A 3,574-nucleotide genomic window follows, 5' to 3' on the forward strand; every position below is an offset into this window, starting at 1 on the left:
AGCACTCGACCCACAGTCAGCCATGAGGGAGTCCAGTGCCTTAACCACTTCACCTGCAGGCCCCACTGGTGTCTTGCTTTTAAAAACTAAGTTATTGGGGCCAGCAGGTGGCATGGTGCTTAAGGCACTAGATCCCCACATGGTCATCTGTGGTTCGAGTCCTGAACTGGTGACTTGGAAGTCATGCTGGGTGTGTTTGCGTCTATACCCAAAATCCCGAGAGAAAATGGAGAAGGGGTTCCGGAGTCTCTCCTGTGTGCTCTACACTTTATGGTTTACAGAGCCTTGGTTCATTTCTTCCCCCTTGCCAGTCTATGGGCAGCAGAGGGATCATGATCCCAGCAAACATCCCCACTTCCACGTGAAGAAGCTGAGTCCCAGGGAGGTGAAGAGCTTGCTCTGGTCTTGCAGCTTGAGTGGCACAGACATCCCCACCCCAGGACACCACAGAGGGAGAACTCTGAAAGTTCCGGGGAGGAGGCAGGCAGACAGCTGGATCCAGAGGCCCCTTATCCTGATTCGGCAACTGTGCATGTAAAAACAGTGCCAGCAGTAGCCAGAGCGGGCTTCGGATGGAATGAGACACTGCAGGCTCACGGCCAAGGGCCTAGGAAGACCTAAAGTCCCTTACTGTTTCCGCTTAGCGACTTCTGGTGTCACGGCTGCCCACCTTCCTCCCCCCGCTCCCCTCTCTCTAGGCCTAGGCTGCCACACCGTTTCTCCCTGAAGCCTCTTCCTGGTGGCTGGGTCAGACTGTCACCCTGGGGTCGCCCGGTGGATGGGCAGGCTGAGCCCCCACACCTGCCTCCCTGCTTGCCCCGAGCAGTTTGGCCTGGTATCACCCACATCCTTCTCCCACCCCGGCTTCCTCGTCATGAGCCCTGAGCTGCCCTCGGAGGCGGGAAGGGCAAGAGACCAGCTTGGGAGCAAGCAGGCAGACAGGGCTCCTTGTTCACATGTCCTCGCCTCCCTCTTTCAGGTGTAGTGTCAATGACCAGGAGCTCGTAGACGTGGTTAAGTATAAGATGACCGTGTGCTGGGAATGTGCATACTAAACCAGCATGGACGGGCTCTGGATTTCTCTACTAATGTGTCTGTGCTGGGAGCGACTCACCCCTAACCCCGGGGGCCCGCTGGAGGGATGGGGAGGCTGGGGTGAACTGCGGGTGTCGCATGTGCCCTTGGGTTTGGCATTGGGTGTGTTGTCGTGTGAAGACCCTCACGAAGAGCGGCAGAGGGCCGAGCTGAGCTGCCTGGAGCAGGAGGTGCAGGGTGCATGGTGCGTGCCCTGAGGTTGACATCAACAGAGCCGTGGTCCAGCGGGCTCAGGGCCAGCCCAGGAGTTGCAGCTCGTCCCAGAAGCAGCCCCAGCCTCTGGTGCATTCCAGGCCAGGGGCCGGCTTAATCAGGTGCACCCCAAGGGGCTGGACAAATCTCATCTCTAAGATGTAGTCTTTGCACTTTCTGTCATTAATTCCTTTACTTATAATCATCCCGTCATTGGGTCAGGAGTCTAAAAACCTCACCTTGACCAGGGCTGGCAGGCAGGTTCTTGCTTTTGTCGGCCACCTCAGCCTTTGTCCTCAGGCAGAAGGAGTTTTAATTTGACATGACTGTGGCCTTTGTAGAAAGTGAGACAATGAGAAGGTATGTTTTGCTTTTAAAATCCTGCATGAGAGCATGGTTCTGGGTTGCCACCTGCCGTCTGAACGCCCGCTGAGAAGCTGCCGAGTGGCCCAACGAGGCACTCAGGAAGCCCAAAGCCCAGCTTTTCAGCCTGCCAAACCCATGTGTTGAGGCTGCTGGGAAGTTTGTGTTCAGTCCATGGGCCTCAGTCCCTTACCTCATGTCCCATGGCCTGGGAGTCCCAGCAGCACCCTAAGGGCTAGAGGGCAGGGTGCCTCTCCCAAGTGGACAGAGTTCTGGGCAGACCCAAGATGCCACTGCTGGTCAGTTGTGGAGGTGCCGCTGAGTCCTTAGGCTCCTGCTAGGAGCTGCAAGGGGACACAGGGCCCCATCCGACATCAGCCATTCCCAGCCACTGTGCTGGCCTCGGGCTGGGGCTTCTGTGTGCCCCCCGCCCCTGGCCCTCCTGCCTCTTTATGCCAGTCCAGCCTGAGTTCTTCAGGTGCCATGATTCCAAGGCTCTAGGCTGTGCCCCTGGGAAGGCACAACAGTCCCTGGCACTCAGTAACTGGCCCAGCCCCCAAGTCACCAGCAGTGGCCTCCCTGAGACCCCGTGTCATCCTCCCAGGGAGCAGGGGCACGTGGCTCTGGTGAGGCAGGCCTATGTGACTCTTCAGGACATGCTCTGCCAGGTAGCCGTCCAGGGGCCTGGGATGAGCACGTAGATCAGGGTTAGGGGTAGGGCCATGACTCAATGTCCTCTTCTCCTGGACCACAGTCACCCCACGTCATGCTGCAGTGCCGCTGAGATCATGGCTGTCCTCTTCTTCCACACCATGCGCTACAAGCCTCAGGACCCCCGGAACCCTCACAATGACCGATTTGTGCTTTCCAAGGTAGGAACCTCGTTCCCCCAGCTGGTGTCACCCAAGCCCTGGACTGGGGAGTGGTCTCTGCAGAACCTTGCCCAGCTCAGCCTAGCCCTGGGCCAACACCTCCCTCAGCGTCATGCTCTGTGTGGTCCCTGCTGGTCACAACTGTGTTCAGAAGGACTCGGGCATTACTGCAGAGCTGGGTGGCTCTGCCCCGGAGCCTGGCCTGTTAACAAGACTCTCAGGGTCAGCAGGTGGCATGGTGGTAGTGGATTCCCACGTGACTGATCACAGTTCGAGTCCTGGGTCTCGCAGCATGCTTTTTTGCTTTCCTTTTCTCTTTCTCTCTCTAGTGAGCGTAAGTTTCCTATAGCAAATTAAAAAAATAAATAAAAAAAACTAAAATAAAAAGAGTAAATAAAATAAATAATTCTTGTAAAAACAAAGCAAAACAAGGCTCTCACCCAAGGCCCAGGGAAGGGGATAGTGGAAATGAACCCTGATCTGGGTTTTGACAGCTGGCTGTCTGATCTGGGTTACAGCCCTGTGGCTCTCTGCCCACGTCTGTCTTTCTTTGTCGCGCTGCCTCCCAGGCCATGGGCTACGGCCCTTGGGAGTGCTGCATGCCACAGCTGGGTTTGGAGTGGAGCACTCCGGCCCGCCCCTCTGGGGTGAGAATCCCAGCCACAGACCTGGAATCCACCTGTTCCCAGCCTGGCTCAGGGCCTCCGGTCTCTCACGGCTGGCTTTAGAGCTTAGCAGTCTGGCCAAGGCTGTCCACACATCAGAAGTCAGGGATTAGGGCTGCTGGCTGCCTGCTAGACTCCGGCTTCTGGTCTCACAGCTGGGCCCCTGGCACCTGCTTCAGGCTGCAGACCCAGAGACTGGAGAGGGATGAAGGGGGAGAGGCCTTCATCTGCCTCTTGCCCTGAAACATACCCCAGCGGGCTGGTAGACTGGCCCCAGGGTTCACCACTCACCACACATCAGCTCCCCATCTCTGTCCGTCCCCCACAGGGCCACGCAGCTCCCATCCTGTACGCCGTCTGGGCTGAGGCTGGCTTCCTACCTGATGG

General features: G+C 57.5%; 1 protein-coding gene across 1 annotated transcript in view; it reads left to right on the forward strand.

Annotated features, from left to right (window-relative positions):
• TKT (transketolase) overlaps window positions 1-3,574 on the forward strand; it is a gene marked incomplete in the record, with an annotated part of 27,166 nt that overhangs the window by 9,618 nt on the left and 13,974 nt on the right. Inside the window, 2 exon segments of the mRNA XM_027768609.1 lie at window positions 2,405-2,522; window positions 3,516-3,571. Of these exon segments, the coding sequence (XP_027624410.1) occupies window positions 2,439-2,522; window positions 3,516-3,571 (140 nt within the window).

This window comes from Tupaia chinensis, unplaced genomic scaffold, assembly GCF_000334495.1.
Source record: "Tupaia chinensis unplaced genomic scaffold, TupChi_1.0 Scaffold147003_1, whole genome shotgun sequence".
NCBI classification, from domain to species: domain Eukaryota; kingdom Metazoa; phylum Chordata; class Mammalia; order Scandentia; family Tupaiidae; genus Tupaia; species Tupaia belangeri.